Genomic DNA, 24,886 nt, shown 5'->3' with positions numbered 1-24,886 from the left:
TATTTCATTCCAGTTACTGCACATCCCCTGAATGTTAAAACACCATCGACACAAATTGGCACAGCATCAAGTAGTGGAAACATGGGTTTATTTACTATGAAGAAAATAAACCCATGTTTACATATACATATATACACTAGCATGTCGTGATACTGTGTACTGGTGATCATGTATGCGCTGAGCAGATGTACAGAAGGCTGAAACAGTGATTGGTCTGCTGACAACACGATTCATTTTGCTAGTTACTCGGCCTTCTTCTAATGACTATTTTGATGGTTGACTAAAAATGTACTATTAGCGATTAGTCGATTAATGAGATTACGAAGGTACACATATATAGTAGCCCTAATTCAGCCATTGGCTTTTGATTTCAGCTTGAGATATATTTATTCAATTAGGCATAACAAAGAGGACTACTTCACTATGAAATATTTATTTATACTGTAACTATGTTGCTCATTAGGCAAAAATAACCATTACATTTGTTTCCATTTAAAAGCGAGGGCAAGCAAAATGCTGATAAAAACAAATTTTTTACCTAAACAAAAGGCCAGTCAAAACAGCAGCAGTAACAAAACGACACCAAATCCTAGCTTCAAAATAAAAGAGCATTATGTGCTGTTAAGAAAGTTTCACACAGGTATATAGACACAGTTTAGCTAAAATTATATTTAAATGTACTTTTCATACAACTTTTGTCTCTCTCGCTAGCTAACAATCTTACGGAGGAGAGACAAGCCTCCAGCCTCCAGCGTCAGACGTACATCTATGAAAAGCCAGGTCCGCTTTGCAAAGTTATTCATGACGTGCTTAGTTTTCACTCGCTGTATTTTTGTAGAGACTTGAGCTATTTGTCTCTTTGGTTGCTCAGTGGGCACCAGTAATGCTGACACATCCATATTTGTTTGTCTGGAAAAACACGACTATTAATGCCAAATAAAGATATTTTAAATGTTATCACATATTTTTGTCAACAACGTCAATTAACGGTTGCACTTAAACTAAGTTACTGTGATTTTAAACACAAGTTGTTGTTCACAATGTATGTTTTTTTATGGGAAAATTAGGTGCATCCATAGTGAGTGGACTGCGTCCTTTCAAATTTGAATGTGTCAGGGACGAAGGACGCGTACCATGCAACATCAATGCCTTGTTGTGAGGAAAACTGGTTCGTACATGCACAAGCACGCTAAAATTATCTGCTGTTGCCATTTCTAATACAAAGTAGCATATAGTTCCAACTTTTGTATCTGTCAGTAGATGTCATATGGAAGAGCTAAAAACTACAACATGACTGACAAGTTGGATACGCAGACAAAGGGGGCTCGGCCTGGAAGAGGCGTAAATAATAACCCTCAAAAAATGGCGCATCCTGAAGAAACAGTCAGAAAGAGGCTTGAAGATGGTCTGTAGAACAAAATCTATGCACAATTTTGACCAAAGTACCACCATTACATGTTACGTAGTGTGAATGTCGGAGTGAATGATGAGTTCTCACTTCTCTGTGAAGCGCTTTTACAGTCTAGAAAAACGTTATAAAAATATAAACCATTATTATTATTATAAGAAGTGTTTAAATGTGCTCTGCCTGGGTTTGAGACTAGACCTGGGCTACCCCAACAAGGGACTTCTTACAGTAGCAACAGTAAAACAGCCTTCTTTCATCTTCGTAATATGTCCACCACCAATGCTGAGATCCTTATTCATGCGTTCGTTACGTCTCGTCTCGATTATTGTAACATATTTTTGGGTGTCCCTATGTCTAGCATTAAAAGATTACAGTTGGTACAAAATGCGGCTGCTAGACTTTTGACAAAGACAAGAAAGTTTGATTATATAAACACCTATACTGGTTCACCTGCACTGGCTTCCTGTGCACTTAAGATGTGATTTTAAGGTTTTACTATCCATCCATCCATCCATTTTCTACCGCTTATTCCCTTCGGGGTCGCTGGAGCCTATCTCAGCTACAATTGGGCGGAAGGCAGGGTACACCCTGGACAAGTCGTCACCTCATCACAGAAGGTTTTACTACTTACAGATAAAATGATCTGCGTTCCCATCCTCACCTATGGTCATGAGCTTTGGGTTATGACCGAAAGGACAAGATCACGGGTACAAGCGGCCGAAATGAGTTTCCTCCGCCGGGTGGCAGGGCTCTCCCTTAGAGATAGGGTGAGAAGCTCTGCCATCCGAAGGGAGCTCAAAGTAAAGCCGCTGCTCCTCCACATCGAGAGGAGCCAAATGAGGTGGTTCGGGCATCTGGTCAGGATGCCACCCGATCGCCTCCCTAGGGAGGTGTTTAGGGCACGTCCGACCGGTAGGAGGCCACGGGGAAGACCCAGGACACGTTGGGAAGACTATGTCTCCCGGCTGGCCTGGGAACGCCTCGGGATCCCCCGGGAAGAGCTGGACGAAGTGGCTGGGGAGAGGGAAGTCTGGGCTTCCCTGCTTAGGCTGCTGCCCCCGCGACCCGACCTCGGATAAGCGGAAGAAGATGGATGGATGGATGGATGGATGGATGGACGGTCTGGCTCCATTTTATTGGAATTGGGGGTTAAATCACCAAAAATGATTCGCGGGCACGGCCACCGCTGCTGCCCACTGCTCCCCTCACCTCCCAGGGGGTGATCAAGAGTGATTGGTCAAATACAGAGAATAATTTCGCCACACCTAGTGTGTGTGTGACAATCATTGGTACTTTAACTTTATTTTTCTGATTGTATTGTACCATATGTCCCTGCCAGAAATATGCGTTCTAAGAACTCCGGCTTATTAAGCCAGAGTTCTTAGTGATTCACAGAGCCCAAAAAGTCTGCGGGCTATAGAGCGTTTTCTATTCGGGATCCAGTACTTTGTAATGCCCTACAAGTAACAGAGACGCTACCGCAGTAGAAGCATTTAATTACCATCCTAAAACTCATTTATGTACCTTAGCGTTTAAATAGCCCCCTTTTTACACCAGTTGATCTGCCGTCTCTCTTTTCTGCTCTGCCCGAGAGGTTATCAGGTGACCACAGATTAGTTTCCACGGAGGAGGCGGTAGCTGTTCCAAGTTGGGACCCAGGGTGGACCACTGCTCTATGCATCAGTTGGTGACGTCTCTGCGCTGCTGGCTTATCTACATACAACAGGATGCACTGCTGGCTTCACTATGAACTGGACTTTCACATTATTAACTGTATCCACTTGGCATCCATTTTACCGCTCACTCAAGGGGGGGCCCCCCACATCTTCATAGGTTTATCGTTCCCATTGGGTTGAGGTTTTTTCTTGCCCTGATGTGGGATCTGAGCTGAGGACGTCATTGTGGCTTGTGCAGCCTTTTGAGACATTTGTGATTCAGAGCTATTTAATTAAACTTTGATTGATTGACTTTGAAATTCAAGTTAATTCATGTTAAAATATACGAGGAATACAAGCTTATTGCCTTGAAAGGGTACATTTTCATTATTATAATTATGTATTATTTAATCAGTGGTTAATTTGTTCTGAAAGTAATGTTGACAATATTGTTTTTCTTAAATAATTTGTAGGTCAATATATCGTAAAAGATGTTAACGGCCCAGGCCTGTGTGAGAGCATACAATTATAGACTATGGGCGTGTTTTGACGGGGCACAGTTGAGCTGAATGGGTCATTAGGAGACAATGGAGCTGGATACATCTAATGCCGAGCTATGACAATTAACAAGCATTTGTGAGGAAAAAAGTGGAAGGCCTCAAAGACCAATAATGAGCTAGACAAAAAAAAAGTGTTAAAAAAAAGATGAGTAAAAAAACACAAAAAACATACAAAAAGTAAATCAAAGCCATGGACAAAGACAAAACCAATTAAAGGAGATGAAAGGAAAGAAAGATGGAGAGGAGGAAATGAAAGACACCTTTGGGTAAATAAAACTAATAATTAACAGCAGTGTTGCATGGCCAGGAGGCTTGTTTTTCAGACCACTTGCCAAATAGAACACAGCACAATCGTGAGAGGATGAGTAATCAATCTGGATGGCACATCACTTCCAGAAACGGTCCAATCACCAATTAGTGAGTTTAAATAAAACAAGAACCGATCCAACCATGTGAGGCAGAAATATGCTTATTTAAAGAGCTTCTTTATTTATTGCATGTACTGTTTGCAACAGAAGTGTGTTTCCTGATATGAGAAAATAGTGTTTCCTTCTGTAGAACAGAGTGACGCCATACTAGGAAATACATGTGAATAAAGAAAAGATACTGGGTTCCTTAGAACAAGACAAGACTTAAACATTAATTTTAGGCAAGGGCGCCGTGTGGTGTGTCAGAGTTGGGGCAATTTTACAGGCTCTTGACTGGTAGGGTTTGTCTTTCCATGGGATGCAGAATTGTGTATTTAGGTGGGGTTTTTTGTGTTAATACTGTAAGAATTATACTTACTACGCACAAGCTGTTTGACTGTAATTTGCATTTGAATTGTAGTTTTCATTAACGAATTAGGAGGTGTTGAAATCACCATGTAAAATCTTTAGGTTTATCAGTAGCATGTCAATAGCAAAGCCAAAATATATTAGCATCAAGCTAGCACATATTTGGAAAAGTGGAGCCTTTTTTAATTGCGTCGCAGCGTTTTTTTAGTCAATTTCTTTGTTGGCATTGAAAATTGCAGCATTACCTACAGGTAGTTTGGCAGTCTGCTCTCAGTGCTGCTGGAATGATCGCCAAGTGCCGAAGTGTGAAGAGCCGACTGATTCGGCAACTGGGCATGACATCATGCGCAATCCAGGTAACAAGGAACTGTTAAATTTTACATGATTTGGTCTGTGCCAAAAAAGTACTGGATTCAGTACCTATTCCTAGTTGCATAGTGTGCACATCTAAACAAATCATTAAGCTACGGTGACACGTTAAGCATTAACAACACTACCCTTCCCTCCTCAACCGCCATTGCTTGCTTGAGACATGAAGAGTAATGTTTGCTCACAGAGGCAACCAGCCCGCGCGCCAAGCTGCAACCGACCGTAACAGCAACTGTGCACCGAGGGACCCCGAATCTATCCACCCCTCAAAGACATGCCAAAGTAATGGATACAATAACGTTTTATTTGGCCAAATAAATTAGCTGCATTGTTTTATAATTCGCAGAGTTCAAAGCGTAGGAGAAAATTATTGGCTTATAGTCCGGAAAATGTAATGCATTCAGAATGTATAATGATAATATAAACTATACGAACAATATAATAATAATTTACAATATATTAAAGATACACAAATCAATGTATAAGAGAATCATAGCCCCTTAATCGTAATAAGAGTCATGAGGTGCCCAAACATTTCCATTTTTAAATGTAGTTGACTGCAAACAGTAGCTGCTTTTCGGCAATGTGCAGGTCAACATTATACAAATAGAACATTTTCCACAACCTAGAAGTGTCTCTACAACAATAACATGTAAATGGAAGATGAACAATAACCTAATTTGGTGGAGTGCTACAATCTCTGCTCTTGTAATGAGGCAAGTATAAGTATTTAGAAAAGGAAAAGTAATGAAACAGTGATTAAGTCAGAGAAACCCAATACATTTTTCCTTTGGCATTTGAGCGCAGTTGCAGCATTTTTCAGCATTAGCATGTATGTTTTAAGACGAAAAACTAATTTAGTTATAATATTGAAACGCTATGGAAGTTGACGTTATATGCTTAATAGTGTTTCATTGTACCCATTAAACTATATGTAATTGTATTTAAAATCCGCAAAGTATGTCTAAACATCACGAAAGGCCACAAATTCAGTTGGCTATTTTGAATATTCCGCTCCAAATATCTTCGGCAATTTCCGTAGATTCTACGTCGCGATAGAAACAGTTTTGCACTTTGACCATATTATCAGATCAGTCATACTGGAAATATGCAAAAAATGGAAAGCGATGTGCTGCTAAAGTAATACATCTAGCAACCACCAAAAATTCTCCATTTACACGTCGTGAACTGAAAATTAATCAAATATGAGTGATATTGCTATTATACACGTCAACGCAGAGGGCCTATTTTAGCGGCGCATTGATAGCAGTGAGCTAATGGGGCGGCATGGCGTAGTGGGTAGAGCAACCGTGCCAGAAACCTGAGGGTTGCAGGTTCGCTCCCCGCCTCTTACCATCCAAAAAAATCGCTGTCGTTGTGTCCTTGGGCGGGACACTTCACCCTTTGCCCCCGGTGCCACTCACACCGGTGAATTGAATGATGAATGATAGGTGGTGGTCGGAGGGGCCGTTGGCGCAAATTGCAGCCACGCTTCCATCAGTCTACCCCAGGGCAGCTGTGGCTATGAAAGTAGCTTACCACGACCAGGTGTGAATGAATGATGGGTTCTACATGTAAAGCGACTTTGGGTACTTAGAAAAGCGCTATATAAATCCAAGTTATTATTATTATTATTATTATTATTAATGCTATCTTACGCTGCTAGTGTTGACACACGAAAGCCATCAGCTGCTTCTGCTTCGTCTCAAACTTGCTAAAAGTAAATTCTAGATTATAATTCATGGACCGAGAGGCTGGTCCGCATTCACATCCCCTGAGATGGTGAAAAAGACGCTGGTTGCTGCAACTTTTTGTGTACCCTTAGTGCGGACTGCGATTGATTCTTCATCTAACCGGGATTATGTGAGCGCTCTGTCAGTCAGCATCCCAGCAAGTGTGGAAATATTACAGTAAGTATTTGTTTTATTATGGTTTATCATGGTTAGTTTGTATGTTTAGCACCTAGCAATGCTATTGATGCTATATTGTTACAATAAAGCTACATCCGCTTAGCACTCTTCTTCTAAAAGTTATTACTCATCCTCTGAATTTGGGCTCAAAAATATAAGGTAATTTTTCCCAAAGTAAACTTTGTTGGCTCTCTCAAGTTCTTCTTGACCAGCATTGTTATTGATGGGGAAGGGATCTGTGGTTGCTACTTCTACGTCACAAATTATTTGACTGGCTTGCTCATTATCTCTCAAAAAGGCTTGGGAATCTAAGATGTATACCAATTTGATCATATCTATTCATTCGCAAACTTTGGAAGTCTTTTGTTGTCATCAGATATATATAATAGCTTCAATATAGAGGCAACTTGTTTTTTCACTCTACCGGTACTTTAATACCCTAATCCCCTTATCGAAGTCTCATGAAGATTGCAAATATGTTTTTCTTATTTTTAGTTTAATGATGAAAGCAAATGACCAAAAAATAAACAAATACAGCAAGATATTGATTAGAAAAACCCTACTTTAATTCTAGTAAGACAGTGATTGGGGAAATAATCGATTTTAGATGCATCGCAATTCGGACACTGACGAACATAAAGTTGATTAGTAAACTTCAATCGATATATTTATTGTAAATAAAGTAACCCAGACCGTTCTAAAAATTGGCTGACTGCAGCCCAGTGAGTCACCTCACAGAGAAATCCGACCAACTCATTTATTATAGGGCACTTGTGTTCCAGTTTTGCACACATTTCCATTAATTTAAAAAATGTGATGGGTTATAATTTAACTGTTTATTACAAATACACTGTTTTTAAAAGTTGCAAGTGATGAATGCTTATTAAGTGAAACAAAAAATGTATAACTGCACCAATATAAATTAAAGATGCAGCAATAATCGATTTCTAATCGAATCGTAGCTCCTGAATTGTAATCGTAATCGACTCGTGAGGGGCCCCAAAGATGCAAACCTCTAGTGATCGCAGTTGCTCATATAAAATAAATAATTGGACAAGCCTCTGCTAGATAAGTGGCACACAAATATTCAATGATTTAGAAATCCATTGTATCAATGGAACTACTATTCTTTAAGTGTGCTGCAAAAGAAACCTCTTCATGTATGCCAATTTACAAACTATCAATGCATCAAAAATACACACTCGAACAAGAACATTTATTTTAATTGTAAACTATATACAAAATTATACTTTACGGTTAAAAGTAAAGTAGCCTGATGGAGCTGGCATATTCAACTACATTCTCTATTGTATTCTAGTGACTGGGACTCCTCACGGTCAGCATAGAAAAAATCCTGTGTATCTTTCAAGACTTTTGATGTATTATTCATCATGTGAGGCCAAACAACATCAAACAGGACCACATTTTCGACAGTAAAAACAAAACCTGTGTGTTGACACCCAACAAAGCACTGAAGATTCATATATCGCTATACAAACAGAGATTAAAATACTTTGTATCAAAAATACACTTTTGGATTCATGCAAAGGTTATGTACAACCCAGTAGCAACCTAGGTAATAATTACAGAGCTTTAATAAATACCCCATTTTATGTAGCTCACCTTGGGTGTTTTGTTTTATTATTTTGATAATGTATAATAGCGGACCAAGACATAATCGCTTCATCCATGCATTCTAAATCAACCAATTAGCAAGAATTATATCAAACATACATACCCAGAGGTAGTAGGTGAACTGAAGGGCAAAGATGGCAATGCCTTCATTGTCAAATGAGCCAGCGACAGAGCGAGAGATGTAGCCAGGAACAATGGCAATGAAGCAGGCTGCCAGCAGCCCTGCACCCTGGTTCCACAGCTCCCGTGTCAGCAGGAACGTGGAGATGGCAGTGAGGCCGCTGAATACAGGTGCCAGGAAGACGCACACGTCTCGAATGTGGACCGTGATATTAAGCAAGTTGAGCACATAGTGGATGAGCCCAGCAGTCACCATTAATCCTGGGTACACCTGTGTAGAGGGGAGAGAGAGGGAGAGGTGTTACTAATAAAAAAGAATGATTTGTTTGTGTGTTTATTTTAGCTACAGCAGTCAATGTAACAACTGAACTAGGGGTGAAAGATAAATATCTGAAAGATAATTAGCAGGCCAAAATTTTGACGCCATCCTGATAAATCCAATAACATTAAAAAATAGCTACTATAACCGATTAAAACAAAAGCTCCAATGAGGCGAGATTACCCGTGCTGTGTTGGAGGTGAGAAAATCCAGCAGCCCTTTTCTCCTGCTCGTGCTGTAAACAGCATGTCACAAACTTCCCCTGAGCTAACAAAGATAGTAAACAAAGATGGCGTCTATGTTGTGGGACAATTACACGGTTGCAGAGCTTCTTCTTTGTGACAAATGGTTTTGCAAACATTATGCGAGAAGGCAAACAAGACGGCGTTTCAACACATCTAATCTTATCAGCCACCTGAAACTCTTTCTTTGATAATCCACAAAGACACCGCCGCTAAAGAAGCTGCCCCAAAGCCAACCTTTAAGAAAGGTGTGCACAAAGTATACAGTTAAACCTAAACTTAAAACATAATACTTAAGTTTTCGGAAAGAGTTTGTAAAAAAAAATATATATACTGTGCATCCCTTAACTGAATAAATCATTGAACAGTACCGTGTTTTCTGGACCATTAGGCGCACTGCCGATGGGTGGGTCTATTCAGGTATTTTTTCATACAAAAGGCGCAACGAATTATAAGACACATTAAAGAGGTCATATTATGATTTTTTTCTAAATTGAAAACACTTCCTTGTGGTCTTCATAACATGTAATGGTGGTTTATTGGTCAAAATATTGCATATATTATGTTTTGTAAACCATCTTCAAGTCGCTTTCTGACAGTTGCTTCAGGATGCACTGTTTTGTGGCCGATTTTATTTACGTGGCTCACCTTCGACAGACAGCGTCTTCTCCCCGTCATCTTTGTTGTAGCAAGCAAGGATGGGAGTTGAAGAAGTGTCAAAAGATGGAGCTAACTGTTTTAATGATATTCAGATGAACTTAAATTAACAATGGTCATCCGTGGTTCACCAGTGAAACAACGCCAAAAATGTGTCCCATGAAAAACCGTCCGACCGGAACTCTCTAATAACTAAAGTTCCTTGGGTGAATTATGTAAACCCACTACACTGGTAGTTTTCAGCGCTTCCATAGCGAGATATAAGTTAGAACTTTAGCAGCGGATGAATGCCCCATAACAAGAAGATAGTGAAAAAGAAGAAGCTTATCGACTACAATGTTGTCACGGACTACAGTGGCGTACGTGCGCAAATTTTCAGGATTTATGCAGATCTTAAATACACATCAGAAGGTACCAGAAGGTAAGAAAAGTTGGTTTTGCATAATATTGTGAAACAAAACTAAGGCTGCAGCTAACGATTATTTTTCTATCGATTAATCTATAGATTATTTTTTCGATTAATCGGTTAATCTATAGATTATTTTTTTCGATTAATCTATAGATTATTTTTCCTTTTACCGATTATTTTTTTTATTTAAAATGAAGATGAAAAAATAAATGTTGGCCAGTTTTTTCAAAAGGCATGACTTGTATATACAAAAAAAAAAGTATGGCCACTCAGTCAACATTGACAACAACATGACAAAATATTCTGTAACAATGTAAACATTTAAAACTTTTAACATTTAACAAAATTAAAAGTAGCTTATTTGCTTTTTAATGTGCAAATATAAAAGTAAACATCCAGTGCAAATCTTAATATTCTGCAATAGTATAAGCATTTCTAAAGTAAAAGTATTGCTTATTTTGCTTTAAAATGTGCAAAAATAAAGATAAACATCCAATACAAAAAAGTGCAAAACGAAATATTCTGTAACAGTGTAAACATTTCAACAAAAGTAAAAGTATTGCTTATTTTGCTTAATAACACAACAATGATAGTATGATTAAAGTGAAAGTTAATTGTTGGTTTGTACATAGTATATGTAACTGTTAATGTTGTAAAAGGTATTTGCACAACTAATTGACGTTAGCGTTAAAGAGGAGCGCATCTTTGTAAACACTGAACAGGCATGCCAAACGCGCCTCTCAGAGCGAAACAGTGTTTTAGTTTATGAATTTACAACGCAGATACAAATGACACATTCATGATTTTGTGTAATGATGACAATGTATACTCACGCGGACGATTGACTAGTTGATGGTGATGGCAAGAACGCTGTCGGGTGTTTTCTTTTCAAATGTTCCTTCATAGCCGTTGTGCTGCTATGATAGGCCATTTCCGCTCGACACAGTGTGCATACAACAACTGTCAAGTGTTTTGCTTTTTTCGCTGTGCTTATCCCACACTTGAAGGGATGTACCAATGCTGAATGTGGCTTCTGGATTTCACTCAAAAGACCAGACCGTAGTTACTTTTTCCTTTTATTTTCCTTTAGTTTGCAACAGTTTTTCCAACCAAGAAACAGCTTCTTTTTTCTTCTTTAGTCTTTTTAGCAGTCTTTAGCAGTGTTAATAGACTTTAGTTTCTTTAGCTGTCATTAGCTGTCTTTAGTAGCCTTTAGTAGCCTTTAGCTTCTTTAGTAGGTGAAAAACCTTTAAGGACAAAACACCACAAGATTATTAACATGCTGTAAAAAATCAATCAATTATCAATCCCATAATTTACAACTATTAATTAGCTATCAAACTCTTAACCATTAAACAAGTGCAAGAAAATGGACACATCTTTTCCCTTTAAGTTAAAACAGATTTTAAATAAATTGTCTCAACATAAATGCCCCAAGATACATATAAAATACATTTAACACCAGAAACACAATAGATAAATGCAACAGAAAACCCAATATGCAAATACATAAATACCTAACCAATTAACCACCTATTTAGATACATATTTAAAATCCATATTCAATATAAATATATTATTAATTTAGCAGTGAAACACTCAATCTTAAACGCTGTCTACTGGTAGAAAAATGCCCCTTTTTCTACGCCCTCACCAACACAGTTAAATCCAACACTTTAAATTGAGCGACTTCACCCTCCTGATGAAGCAAACTGCTCCAACATTTATCAAACTAAGCAAAGAATATCAACACTAAACAACAGTTACATAACACACTGTGTGTATTTAGCCTCCAGACTAAGCACGCTACATGCACACAACCCCCCCTCCCATCTCACCAGCGCAACAGGTGCGCCACACCCACGAAGAGAAATATTAAATCTTACATACTTTTGGCACAACTCTGGGTTATCTGTAATGAACTAAACCTTTTTCCACTCTGCGCTGGCGTCTTTTGTACTCCTTGATTTGACACAGCGGTCTAATTACCGGGCTCGCGCACCAGCAGATGAGACAGGAGCGCGCCGCGTTATACCTGCGCGCGAACGTAAACTGATAGGCTCTGATTTTATAAGCCGACTGGCCGAAATAATGCCGAATTATATACATTTGTTTATTGAAATACTCCCACACTTTTGACTTTTGGCGTGCTTTTTTTCCCTCGCTCGCACCGCTCGCATCATCTGCTTTGCGCTCCGCCATGACGGCAGTGTGACGTAAATATGCGACGCGTCGAAGCATAAAAACGACGTCGACGTATTTACGTAACCGATGACGTCGACTACGTCGACGCGTCGTTTCAGCCTTAAACAAAACGCCAGATAATATGTCTGCTAATGGGTGCCATTTTGTGGTCCTTATACACACACCATAGTAATACTTGTATCTCTGACTACGATAGCCGTAATGGGCCGACAATCCATCAAGCGGTGCGGCTTCGAAGTCATACCAAAACATTTTGACAGATTTTTGAGTGTCGTGTGTAATGTTGTATATTTTCAATAGAATGTTTAAAGTTATGGTGTTTTTTACTGGTGTCATATTGCAGTCTACACGTATATCTTATGTGTGACTACCATTTACTGGTCACACTTATTACACCATGTACCAAATAAAATGGCTTTGAGGTCGGTAAGCACAACCAGAATCATTCCGTACATTAGGCGCACAAGGTTACAAGGCGCACTGTCGATTTTTGAGAAAATGAAAGGATTTTAAGTGCGCCTTATATTCCAAAAAATACGGTAAATTGAACTTATATTGAACTTTTCCGAAAAAAAATGTGGGGGTTGAAATGGTATTTCATTTGTTTTGTTTGTCTATGCACGGTGCAATTGTATGTGCGCTATATGTATTATTTATTGCTCAATTTCTGTTTTTTCCCTTGCGTTTTACTTTTGTAGCTGTATGGAGCCATTGCAGCTGGTTGTATCAGCTCTGTGTTCTATACATGTTGATGTTCCCTTCTTGTTTTCATACGTCTTTATTTTTTGTGAACTTTTTGTATATGCACTGCAACCACATAATTTACCCAATGTGGGATAAATAAAGTCTATCCTATCATATATGCCAGATAATATATTGTGATACATACTGGCATTACATACAAAAGGCAGCAATGTATATTGGAATAATGATTTAAAGCCATAAGGCCATTCCATAGCTTAAACAAAACATGACTTGTTTAAAAAAGTTTACTCGGGGTGTTCCTCTCCGGATTTATGCTGCCTTTTTGTCCTAAAAGTCATCTTGTGTCCAGGGAATTATTCTAAAAGTTTGTAACAGGAACAAAAACTAAAAAATTAATTTGGAGAAAATAAAAATGAGCGTTCTAATCATAGCATTGATGATATACTGATATTACCATTGGTATGTACACCACAAACAAACGGATTGAGCCGCTCTTCTCTTACGTGTCAAGTACTGACTGTGACAATGCTGACACCCCAAAATGTGTTATATTATCCTCTCTATCTCTTATTAATGCATTTATTAATTTCCTGTGAATATCTGCTTACTTTCTAGTGCAATGTGTTCCATCTACATGTCTTGCCCTTTACATTCCTTTTGTTGTTTCTAGTTACAGTAGTTGAGTGACAAGCTAGCAATTAAGCATGCCTGCTCCAGCTTGCTCTTGGTATGTTTAGCACCGTCTCAATACTAGATAATGATACTTAATAATGATACCTAAGATAGTAAGAAATGCATTTTATTTGCCGGAATACAGGTGATTATTACTAATTTGGGGAGCAGCTCTACACTATATATGGAGACTCACAATAATGTGCCAGCAATGCAATTTCTAACCTAAGCACCTTAAGATAATCTTTCATTAGTGTGTTTAAAAAGACTATTGTCAACTAAATAAACCCGAAAAAATACCAATACTTAAATGAATAGTTAATTTGTTTTCAACATTAAACAAATATGCCTGCAACCTCCAGTCCTAAATGACAACTCTTAGCTGAATCAATTATATAATTAACGTAGTAATGCCTGGCTGATCCAATTATAATTCTAGGCAGTACATTGTTGTCCTTGAGTAAAGGAGTTCTTAGTTAAACATGTCAGCAATGTCCTCTATGTGTGTTCATATTATCAGCAATCTATGCATTTTGCCTTGCTGTTCATCAACTCCTGTTTTAATCTTTAATTGGCCAGCGCCTAAGAGACCAGAGCTTGATCTAGTACAATACAAATCACACATGGCTTGCACCTAAACTCAATGGATTATTAATATCAAGATAATTGCAAGTCATCCTACTACATTTTAATTTCTATTAAACAGGTCCTACATTGCAGAGAAATGCTCATGTTAGCTCAGCTTTGTTCTTTGGATTAATGGATAAGACTCTGTGCTGTGCATAATTTATCAACTCTTCTCACCAAATTGCATTCATTTAGTGCATTAAGTAAATGTTGCATTACAAAAACGCACGCAACAAACTCCACAAGCCTAACCCAAAATGCAATGATGTCATCATCCTTAGGGTACCAAAGGTTTATTCTTTGCCTCTATAGTGTTCTGTTGGACGATAAGAATCTGTTCTTTAATATCTTAAAAGAGAAAGCGTGTCTGGCAGTTCCTCTCTGCAGAGTGGAGGGTGGGTGGTAGTGAAATGGAAATAAAATGACTGGTCCAGGCAAAAGAAGGATATTCTTTTGAAATTGAAGAAAAATGAAGAGGCAGCACGATTGTAAAAAAAATGGTAAAAGATTAGGACACATTACAAAAACATCAAACAAAAAGGACTAAGTCTGACTGAAATCACGTAACACGTTGACTATATGGATACAAATGTCAATGCCTGAATGTGCAACGAGACTTGGCACATTCTTAAAGATGAGAATAACTGTGTAAACTGACTGATCAACAGTGATTATGTTTCCAAGTACTAAATTGGTCTGACTACTCAAATAGTTAGTTTCTTTTGTATTTTTACACCAACATGTGAAGTCCCAGTGTCCATGGACATACTCTAATGCCCTAATTGTTCATGTGCCCTGGGGTGCACTTAATTCATTTTAGCACAGATTAATGTATTGCTTTTCCGGTTGATCTATGACATCACACCAAAACAAAGCATCTTTGTTCTGTTTGTACCTGATGTCCGGTGTAATATTGGCACAGATTACAAATATCAAGTTTCTAATGGCTGTGTTGATGATCAAGCATCAAGAAATGATCATTGATTGCACCACGAACATGACACCACCACCAAGAAGGTCTCGGAGCAGATGCAGGTCCGAAGCAAAGAAAGACTGGTGGAAGAGAGGTGTTTCGAATACATTGTGGGACAGAGAATCGTAAAAATAAAACTCTCGGAGTTCATTCAAAAGGCTGTGTCGATTGATGAAAGTTTAAAATCCGAAAGGAAAGACCGTTTGTGGCCCATTAGCGCTACCGCTGAAAAGATTTGTCTTCGCTTTCTTCTTTGCTTTGTAATATACAACACTTGCTTCATTCTCTTCCATCTCATTCGTATTTCGTACAGGAGTCTGTCTGCATGTGTCTCCATTCTTCGATTCCTTAGCTACCTTCCTAGTATAACCGGTTTCTTTTTTTTTTTTTACTCCATCGATGCACTTCAAAATGATTAATCAAGTCTCCTTTTTATTCCAGTAGTTGCCTATGTTTTGATTAAACTGCATCCTATATTCTTTGTTACTTTCCGTGCATTGAGAATAGCGCACGCACGATACGAAGAGCACCCTTTGGCAGCACACACCCACTCGAGATCTGGTTTCCAATTGCATAACCTAGGTGTGTTAGTCTGGTTTCTAAAAAGCCAAACATGATCAGACTAAGGGGTTTCCATGAGTTGTAGGATGCTTCCTTCGAGCCGAACTATTTAAGAAATCAGACTACCGTAGTTTGTATGTGTACATGAACGTGTAAGCAATTTTACTGAGACTCTTATTTCGTCAAACTGGATTTAAGTCTACTTTGGCATCTTTTTCCAGAAAATTCCGTTCGAATCACATTTACAACTTGCTGCGGTACAAAGCCTGCTTTGTCAATTCTTTCATGAATGCAAGCAGCATTAATGTACTCCTTGCAAATAGTCTTAACTCCACAGCAATAAATCGGTGATCGTGCCGAACTAAAAATCAGTCGACGGTTTTTGTCTTTAAAACGACACGAGAGCTAAGGTTGTCCGTGAAAAGAGTCACGCGCTTGTTATGTTACTTACATAACTGGAGACGAGAATAAACGTATACAGTATACATGGACCTGGTGTCGCACGAGACTAGCAATCAGTGGACAGTTTATCTTTAAAACAATGCGAGAGTCATGGCTGCCTGCCAAATAACTACTCACAAGATATGCAAAGTCAACAACGCAGACAGTCTGTGCTGTGCGGTCTGTCAATATTGTAACATTCCAAATAATGGCGGATCAAAGACAGATTTCCAGTTTGTCTTTCTTTAATTAAAGTGCAATATTCTCGCACAAAAACCTAAATATCTGTGTTTTGCTCTCTTTTCCGACAACTTTCCTTACCCTTTTCAACTCCACAACACACGTCACATGCTTCCCATCCTTGTCCGGAAGTCCTGCCCCACAGTCAATCCATTGGCTAGAACTCATAGGAGTCTGTGACGACACTAACTTGACTTGACTCTTGGAAAATAAATATTTGACATGTTACATGTGTGTTTTTCCTTTTTATTTAACATTTACTTACTAAAACATTTTTGGGGATATATGTTGTGTTTTAAACACTTAAACTTAGCAGGAGCATGTCATATTTATAGAATGTGCTTTTATTACATTTGAAGATGAATGTGCCTATAGCTGTTCTCATTCATCGGGTTATTATTATTCTTATGGCATTCAAATGATCAGTGGTCTTAGAAGATGTTTGGTTTGGACCTCATCTGAGTAGTTTTCATCAGTTCATGCTCATAACTGATGCTCATAGTTCATGGACAGATTTAGTCTGATCTAGTCTGAGCGCTTAATGCCAAGGTCCTAACTATTTATCCTCTACATGAGGAGTGTATGCACAGGAAGGAGTGCTTTTGTGGTGTAAAACAGAATGGGTACCATCAACAAATGTTAACCATATAATTTAATAAATCATACACCGTATCGAATTGTTCATACACTAAATATAATCACATCGAATCCTCCATACACTAAATCGAATCGCATCGAATCGTTCTGGTTTGTAAATGAATTGTTTTTGAATCGCGTCGTAACCCAAGTATCGAGATGCGAATCGAACAGCGCAAAGAGCTTTACATCCCTAATTATCACAAAAATAGTAATAAAAGCTCTATCGTGAGTCAAATTTATATAATTTATATCGTCAATATCGCGTAACCCTAACATATTGCATTAAGAATGGATTTTTGGGCTATGCAAAGGGCCAATAAATAACGAGCCGGGCCCCCACATCCATTTTTAACACCCCTGCCACCAGGAATTATCAAGACTGCACAACCACTGCAGCCTCGTGACAACAACATAATGTACAATTCAGCGTGCGTCACTCTACGATGTAATTCATATGCAATGCAAGCAATGAAACAAAAGCTTGTGAAAACGCCTTTAAATCGGAGTTATTCAGAGCGTGACATCATTTTGTTGTGGCGGGACTTACTGTGCCACCAACAATCCTTCCCAAGGGGTACCATGCTCTTTCATCAAACCAGTTGAGAAACTCATAGAAACCATTGGTTGTGAGATGATGTGTTGATCTGTAGTTGAACCTGAAGAAACAGACAAAAGAGAGAAAAAATATTGAAAGAATATCGCAGTGCACAGAAGGCCATTTTTATTTTGGTCGCATTGTTTGCCAAATACAAAACTGTCCGCTGACATGCCAAAAACAGTCTCCAAGACTGTGGTGTGCTTTCAAGAAGTTTCGGGGACAGACAGAATGGGTAAGCTGATTTGCTTTGTTCTTAAGGGGAAGGCACATCTCATATTCGATGTGAGCTTTTGTGGTGATGCCAGTTGCTCTAAGGCAAAAGTGTCTAACTCATATCAGCATTATAGGTGCCATCAAAGGGCCAGTTCTAACTGGAAGATAGTAAATGTAACTATTTGTAATGTAAAATAAAAATTATAGACATATCGCAAATTAACTATTACTCTAGGTAGAAATACATTTTCATGTTATATGGTAAATACTTGCTTTAGTGCCTCAGAGACTTATTTTTTTTGATAATTATTACATATTAAACTCCAAAGCCGGTGTATGGAAGTATTGACCAATCTGGGTTCCTGTCAGAGAAGAACTTCATCAGATCATCAACTTTACATGTGCATGTTATGTAAACACAGTGATCTAAATGTCTTTAGTTTGTCTAAAATAAACACTATCTTATCACAACTGTGTCATCCAATGAAACAAACTCAAAGTCTCTAACTTATGTATACAGGTAACATACATGTACGCAACAAACGTCAATTTTTTTGTGGTCTCAAATTAGCCAAGATAGTTATTTCCTTAGCAGTCAGACGCTGTTTACAAAATGGCACAGCTCAAATTTTGAATTCGATGTAAAACCATCAATAACACAAACACTATTACACTGTAAACAAAAAGTGATTATTGCTCTAAGTAGGTCTCTAATAACCTTTAAAGACTCACTGCTGGGATTGAATGAAAAAGAGGGGAAAAAGAAGTTCCCGCATGTAACATAAGCAAAACTGAAAGAGGAAATGGCATGTAGGTCTTGGCCGATAAAACATTTTGTTCAACGATATATTGACCTACAAACTGTCCATAAGGGATGTTCCAATCAGGGTTTCATGCTGCCAATTCTGATAGCGATCGTCCATGAGTAAGATTGGCCGATACCATCCATCCATCCATTTACTACCGCTTGTCCCTTTCGGGGTTGCGGGGGGTGCTAGAGCCTATCTCAGCTGCATTCGGGCGGAAGGCGGGGTACACCCTGGACAAGTCGCTATCTTATCACAGGGCCAACACAGATAGACAGACAACATTCACACTCACATTCACACACTCGGGCCAATTTAGTGTTGCCAATCAACCTATCCCCTAGGTGCATGTTTTTGGAGGTGGGAGGAAGCCGGAGTACCCGGAGGGAACCCACGCAGTTATGGGGAGAACATGCAAACTCCACACAGAAAGATCCTGAGCCTGGGATTGAACTCAGGACTACTCAGGACCTTCGTATTGTGAGGCATATGCACTAACCCCTGTCCCACCGTGCTGCCCTGGCCGATACCAATACCGACTAAATGTATAAACAGTAGAGTTTTCAATGTATTTATGGTGAGTGCTATTGACTGTAACAAATAACAATAGCAACATAATTATACTACTTTATTATTGTTTTAATAAATACAATTGTTTCTTTTAAAATTTTTAATGTTTGTCCTCAAAGTCTAACTGTGTACAGGGAATTATTCCCCAAGTTTGTAAAAAATTAAGGAAAACCACAAAATGTGTTATTTTATTATTGTTCCACTGTAGCTAGTATTATATACTGACACCACCCTTAGTATCGACACCACTAGTTTGTGGATGATCCGCTTTACTCTTGCGTGCCGTGTACTGACCATGACAATGCTGACACACCAACGGCTATTGTTATATTATTCTGTCAGCAATGAGTCTCTTATAAATAAACTTGTTAATTTCCTACCAATAGCTGTTAACTTCCTGCTGTAAATTGGTTCCAATTACACTTCTTGAACTTTACTAAGCACTTATTTCTTGTGTTGTTTCAAGCTAGGTTAGCGGTTAGCATGCCAGCTACTGGCTTTCTCTTGGTGTGAAACATACAGTATGTCTAACCTTGTCCTCCATTGATAGAGTTACCTAAGACACTAATAAATCCACTTAATTTTCTGTAATGGAGATCAGTATTACTAGCTCTGGGGAGAGGCTCATCACTGTGTTTGAAAATACATAATTACCTGAGACTTGCTTGACAGCGGGGGGACTAAAAAAAAAAAAATTGTGTCAGCCAGAAGGGATGGAGTTTGTGACCAGCATTAAAAGGCATAACTCAGCATTTGCAGACCACATACTTTTTCACGACTATCATTCGATAATAATCGGTGGCCGATGGATTGGCACATCCCTCCTGTAAATACCTTGTGCAATAGCTTGATTCGCTCTACGTCACAAACTACTGCCACACAATCGACACCGAGTTAGCTTTTTTCTTAATAGCATTATCGTTTGGGAAAAACGAAGTCACGGCTATTATTTATTTCGCTGCACGTTTAGTTAGCGACTTTAACCAAGAAGTGAAGCTGGAATAAGGTGACTAATTGGCTGTTGCCATGAACGTTTCCACCATGTTTGATCGAGTTAATATGCTCACAGCTGATCACTGTAATTAACCTGAAATATATCACAATCATCGATCATACAGTCGCCCAGCCCTATGTTCAAATTAGTGGCATGTGCTGAGATGCAAAAATGCACAAAATTGAGCTAAGAGATCTCCCACAATTCTCTTCTACAGTTAAGCCAAGGGAGTTGGAACACAGTCAAATACCAGAATGAAAGAAGCAACACGATAGACTACTGCCAAAAAGACTAAATTGTATGTACATAGTCAGAAGCCTTTCTCCAATGCATAGCTTGTTCATGTGGCTTCATCTGTTCTAAGTTTAGATGAAGGGCGACGGATCTGATACAAGTCATTATATGCAAAGTGAGCTCTTGGCAGGACAAAGGGAAGGCGATTGTCATGTTTCATGCAAACAGGAATATATACCAAGGAGATGGAATGTTACCAAGATATACTTATGCTAAATAGCCAGCAAAGCTCCCTCAGTTCACATACAGTAAACAAAGACATTCAAATGCAGGTTAAAAGCAACCGATTTCCCAAAAGAATACGAGGATACAAGCTGCTGTACTTAAGTAAGGAAAAGACCATATGCATTTTCAGCATGTTTATAAAACATTTAAAATACAAAAGTTTTCCACACTAAAAAATATATATGCAACTGTGCTGCAATTTAAGGTTTCCATTTTAATACTTGCTTATGCTCCTCTCTGAGCTGTCACCTTACCGTGGTAGAGGAGTTTGCGTGTCCCAATGATCCTAGGAGCTATGTTGTCCGGGGGTTTCTATGCCCCCTGGTAGGGTCTCCCAAGGCAAACTGGTCCTAGGTGAGGGATCAGACAAAGAGCAGCTCGAAGACCTCGATGAAGAACACAAACAAAGGACCCAGATTTCCCTCGCCCGGACGCGGGTCACCGGGGCCCCCCTCTGGAGCCAGGCCCGGAGGTGGGGCACGATGGCGAGCGCCTGGTGGCTGGGCCTGTCCCCATGGGGCCCGGCCGGGCACAGCCCGAAGAGGCAACGTGGGTCCCCCCTCCAATGGGCTCACCACCCATAGCAGGGGCCATAGAGGTCGGGTGCAGTGTGAGCTGGGCGGCAGCCGAGGGCAGGGCACTTGGCGGTCCGATCCTCGGCTACATAAGCTGGCTCTTGGGACGTGGAACGTCACTTCGTTGGGGGGGAAGGAGCCTGAGCTAGTGCGTGAGGTGGAGAAGTTCCGGCTAGATATAGTCGGACTCACTTCGACGCACAGCAAGGGCTCTGGAACCACTTCTCTTGAGAGGGGCTGGACTCTCTTCCACTCTGGCGTTGCCGGCAGTGAGAGGCGACGGGCTGGGGTGGCAATTCTTGTTGCCCCTCGGCTCAAAGCCTGCACGTTGGAGTTCAACCCGGTGGACGAGAGGGTAGCTTCCCTCCGCCTTCGGGTGGGGGGACGGGTCCTGACTGTTGTTTGCGTTTACGCGCCAAACGGCAGCTCAGAGTACCCACCCTTTTTGGATTCACTCGAGGGAGTACTGGAGAGTGCTCCCCCGGGTGATTCCCTCGTTCTACTGGGGGACTTCAACGCTCATGTTGGCAGCGACAGTGAAACCTGGAGAGGTGTGATTGGGAAGAATGGCCGCCCGGATCTGAACCCGAGTGGTGTTCTGTTATTGGACTTTTGTGCTCGTCACAGATTGTCGATAACAAACACCATGTTCAAACATAAGGGTGTCCATATGTGCACTTGGCACCAGGACACCCTAGGCCGTAGTTCCATGATCCACTTTGTAGTTGTGTCATCGGATTTGCGGTCTCATGTTTTGGACACTCGGGTGAAGAGAGGGGCGGAGCTTTCTACCAATCACCACCTGGTGGTGAGTTGGCTGCGATGGTGGGGGAGGATGCCGGACAGACCTGGCAGGCCCAAACGCATTGTGAGGGTTTGCTGGGAGCGCCTGGCAGAGTCTCCTGTCAGAGAGAGTTTCAATTCCCACCTCCGGAAGAACTTTGAACATGTCATGAGGGAGGTGCTGGACATTGAGTCCGAATGGACGATGTTCCGTACCTCTGTTGTCGAGGCGGCCGATTGGAGCTGTGGCCGCAAGGTAGTTGGTGTCTGTCGTGGCGGTAATCCTAGAACCCGTTGGTGGACGCCGGCGGTGAGGTATGCCGTCAGGCTGAAGAAGGAGTCCTATCGGGTTCTTTTGGCTCATGGGACTCCTGAGGCAGCAGACAGGTACCGACAGGCCAAGCGGTGTGCGGCTTCAGCGGTCGCGGAGGCAAAAACTCGGACATGGGAGGAGTTTGGGGAGGCCATGGAAAAAGACTTCCGGACGGCTTCGAAGCAATTCTGGACCACCATCCGCCGCCTCAGGAAGGGGAAGCAGTGCAGTGTCAACACCGTGTATGGTGGGGATGGTGCTCTGCTGACCTCGACTGCGGATGTTGTGGATCGGTGGAGGGAATACTTCGAAGACCTCCTCAATCCTGCCAGCACGTCTTCCTATGAGGAAGCAAGGCCTGGGGAATCTGTGGTGGGCTCTCCTATTTCTGGGGATGAGGTTGCCGAGGTAGTTAAAAAGCTCCTCGGTGGCAAGGCCCCGGGGGTGGATGAGATCCGCCCGGAGTTCCTTAAGGCTCTGGATGTTGTGGGGCTGTCTTGGTTGACAAGACTCTGCAACATCGCGTGGACATCGGGGGCGGTACCTCTGGATTGGCAGACCGGGGTGGTGGTTCCTCAGCCTTCCCGGTAAGGTCTATTCAGGTGTACTGGAGAGGAGGCTACGCCGGATAGTCGAACCTCGGATTCAGGAGGAACAGTGTGGTTTTCGTCCTGGTCGTGGAACTGTGGACCAGCTCTATACTCTCGGCAGGGTCCTTGAGGGTGCATGGGAGTTTGCCCAACCAGTCTACATGTGCTTTGTGGACTTGGAGAAGGCATTCGACCGTGTACCCCGGGAAGTCCTGTGGGGAATGCTCAGAGAGTATGGGGTAACGGACTGTCTTATTGTGGCAGTTCGCTCCCTGTATAATCAGTGTCAGAGCTTGGTCCGCATTGCCGGCAGTAAGTCGGACACGTTTCCAGTGAGGGTTGGACTCCGCCAAGGCTGCCCTTTGTCACCGATTCTGTTCATAACCTTTATGGACAGAATTTCTAGGCGCAGTCAGGGCGTTGAGGGGATCTGGTTTGGTGGCTGCAGGATTAGGTCTCTGCTATTTGCAGATGATGTGGTCCTGATGGCTTCCTCCGGCCAAGATCTTCAGCTCTCACTGGATCGGTTCGCAGCAGAGTGTGAAGCGACTGGGATGGGAATCAGCACCTCCAAGTCCGAGTCCATGGTTCTCTCCCGGAAAAGGGTGGAGTGCCATCTCCGGGTTGGGGAGGAGATCTTGCCCCAAGTGGAGGAGTTCAAGTACCTCGGAGTCTTGTTCACGAGTGGGGGAAGAGTGGATCGTGAGATCGACAGGCGGATCGGTGCGGCATCTTCAGTAATGCGGACGCTGTATCGATCCGTTGTGGTGAAGAAGGAGCTGAGCCGGAAGGCAAAGCTCTCGATTTACCGGTCGATCTACGTTCCCATCCTCACCTATGGTCATGAGCTTTGGGTCATGACCGAAAGGACAAGATCACGGGTACAAGCGGCCGAAATGAGTTTCCTCCGCCGAGTGGCGGGGCTCTCCCTTAGAGATAGGGTGAGAAGCTCTGTCATTCGGGGGGAGCTCAAAGTAAAGCCGCTGCTCCTCCACATCGAGAGGAGCCAGATGAGGTGGTTCGGGCATTTGGTCAGGATGCCACCCGAACGCCTCCCTAGGAAGGTGTTTCGGGCATGTCCGACCGGTAGGAGGCCACGGGGAAGACCCAGGACACGCTGGGAAGACTATCTCTCCCGGCTGGCCTGGGAACGCCTCGGGATCCCCCGGGAGGAGCTGGACGAAGTGGCTGGGGAGAGGGAAGTCTGGGCTTCCCTGCTTAAGCTGCTGCCCCCGCGACCCGACCTCGGATAAGCGGAAGAAGATGGATGGATGGATGGATACTTGCTTATGTCAGCCCCACAAATATGGACAAACAACCATCAAGTCCTGATCCACCGTGTTCTTTTAGTACTAAAATGATGTCAACATAGAGGTGGAACTAAAAAAAATAGAATATCGTACATAGGTTCATTTATTTCAGCTGTAAGATTTACAGGGTGAAATTATTATTGATATAGGCTCATACCTTGTAACTCAATATATTTGTCAAGCCTTCTATTGATATAATTTTGATGATTATGGTTTACAGCTTATGAAAACCTCAAATTGAAAATTACAGAATATTTTGGGTTTTTAAAAACTATACAAATTGTAACAAATAAAGGCTTGACATATCTCACTTTGCATGTAATGAGTGTCACATATTAGTTTCACTGAAACTGCTGAAATTAATGGACTTTTGCACAATATTCTATTTTTCCAACTGTACATGGTCAACCATTTTTCCAGGCATTAAATCTGGTAACAAAAGGGCTCAATCCTATAAAGAAACTGTCTGTTTATGTCAAAACGCGTTTTGTA

At 41.0% G+C, this 24,886-nt stretch overlaps 1 protein-coding gene across 2 annotated transcripts in view; it reads right to left on the bottom strand.

Annotated features, from left to right (window-relative positions):
- stt3b (STT3 oligosaccharyltransferase complex catalytic subunit B) overlaps positions 1–24,886 on the bottom strand; it is a 116,661-nt gene that overhangs the window by 43,311 nt on the left and 48,464 nt on the right. For both annotated transcript variants that reach the window (XM_061982781.2, XM_061982780.2), the window contains exons 2-3: positions 17,671–17,779; positions 8,417–8,704 (exon numbers count right to left, since the gene is read on the bottom strand). In XM_061982781.2, the coding sequence (XP_061838765.1) occupies positions 8,417–8,689 (273 nt within the window). In that variant the 5' untranslated portion in view covers positions 8,690–8,704; positions 17,671–17,779. The remainder of the gene's footprint in view (positions 1–8,416; positions 8,705–17,670; positions 17,780–24,886) is intronic.

Source organism: Nerophis lumbriciformis, linkage group LG21 (assembly GCF_033978685.3).
Source record: "Nerophis lumbriciformis linkage group LG21, RoL_Nlum_v2.1, whole genome shotgun sequence".
In the NCBI taxonomy this organism is placed as follows: Eukaryota; Metazoa; Chordata; class Actinopteri; order Syngnathiformes; family Syngnathidae; genus Nerophis; species Nerophis lumbriciformis.
The sequence above is the reverse complement of the archived record's forward strand: the minus strand, read 5'-3'. Positions and strand labels throughout refer to the sequence as shown.